We start from the raw sequence: 1514 nt of genomic DNA, 5'->3' as shown, positions 1-1514 counted from the left end.
AATATATATATATATATATATATATATATATATATATATATATATATATATATATATATATATATATATATATTTGGCTATTTTCTAGAGCAGCTATACAATGTCATTTTTTTAAAAAACAACAACTTAAACACATTAAAAATTTAAACAAAAGACTCTATTTAAACTAATTCAAATTTAAATAAAAATCCAAATTAATCAAGACCCAAATTAGATTTTCCATGGTAAAATTACTAAAACAAAATTAAAATATTAAAACACAAGATTTTTTTCTCATTATTATTTATTAAACAAAAAAAAAAAAAAAAGGAAAAAAGAATCCAAAATGAGCTAGGAGTGAGCTAATAAAGAACCTTTTTCTTTACTCCATGAACAAGAAATCCCAAAGCTTTCAAATCTCTTCTTCAGTCTTCTCCTCTTCTTCTTTTTCTTCTCCACCTATTCCTTAGGTTTCCGGTTGCTCTCTTCATCTCAAAACCCTAGCTTTGTCCTATCTTGTTACAGATCCAAACCCTAAGAGTTAAACGGCGGCGGCGGCAATGGCGACGGCTGCGACGACGGTGAGTTCGGCGGGTGGTTTATTGGCGATGCTGAACGAATCCCACCCACAGTTGAAACTCCACGCGCTCTCAAATCTCAACACCTTTGTTGATTACTTTTGGCCTGAGATCTCTACCTCTGTCCCTGTCATGTAATTCATTCTTCTGCTACTTATTTCTCTTATACTCTCAGTTTCAATTATGTTTTCCCCCATTCTTTATGGTAAAAATATACTTTAATTCTTAGTTGTCGTGATTGAAATTAAATGGGATTCGACTTATAATTAGTTTATTTTTCTTTAATTGTGGTAAAAAGAATACTTTTTCTAGTTGTAGTGATTGAAATTTTCTGGAATTGGATTTATAATTAGGTGTTTTTACTTTAGTTGTGGCAAAAAAAAAATAGCTTTTTTTGTTAGTTGTAGTGATTGAAATTATGTGGAATTGAAACTTCTGAGCTGTGGAAAGAGGAAATTGGTTTTGTTTTGTTTCTATTTTCCTATTTCTTTGGTGAATTCTTTTGTTTTTGGTTTGTTCTTTTAATGATGGAAAGTATGGAATTTTAATTTCTGAGCAGCAGAGGGATTGACGTTTTTTTTCTTACATTTGGGTGAATTGAGTTCTTGCAGGTTTGTGTCTTTATGGGAAAGATTGTGTTTTTGTTACTTTCAATTTGAATTACGGTTTGTAGTGCGGTAAAATACTTGTGTATTTGTTCATTGCTTTGACATAATTGTGTGGATTTGGGACTTTTCAGCATTACTGCATTAGTATGAAAGGTTTTGAGGTCCTTTTTTCCTGTTTTATGTTCTTGAAGTATTTGAACTTTGTGGGATTTTTGAGGAAAGTAGGAAGTGGATGGTAAATTGGATGTTTTATACAAAAAGGATGTTGGCGCTAAAGAAGATAACTTGTGGAAAATTTGGTGAGGAGAACATTAAGCTGAGAAATGTTCAATTCTTTTAGTTGATATTC

General features: G+C 30.8%; 1 protein-coding gene across 1 annotated transcript in view; it reads left to right on the top strand.

Annotated features, from left to right (window-relative positions):
• The window catches only part of LOC109234297 (26S proteasome non-ATPase regulatory subunit 1 homolog A-like), a 9641-nt gene continuing 8486 nt past the window's right edge, over window positions 360-1514 (top strand). Inside the window, exon 1 of the mRNA XM_019400219.1 lies at window positions 360-691. Within this exon, the coding sequence (XP_019255764.1) occupies window positions 540-691 (152 nt within the window). The 5' untranslated portion in view covers window positions 360-539. The remainder of the gene's footprint in view (window positions 692-1514) is intronic.

This window comes from Nicotiana attenuata, chromosome 11, assembly GCF_001879085.1.
Source record: "Nicotiana attenuata strain UT chromosome 11, NIATTr2, whole genome shotgun sequence".
Classification (NCBI taxonomy): domain Eukaryota; kingdom Viridiplantae; phylum Streptophyta; class Magnoliopsida; order Solanales; family Solanaceae; genus Nicotiana; species Nicotiana attenuata.
The sequence above is the reverse complement of the archived record's forward strand: the minus strand, read 5'-3'. Positions and strand labels throughout refer to the sequence as shown.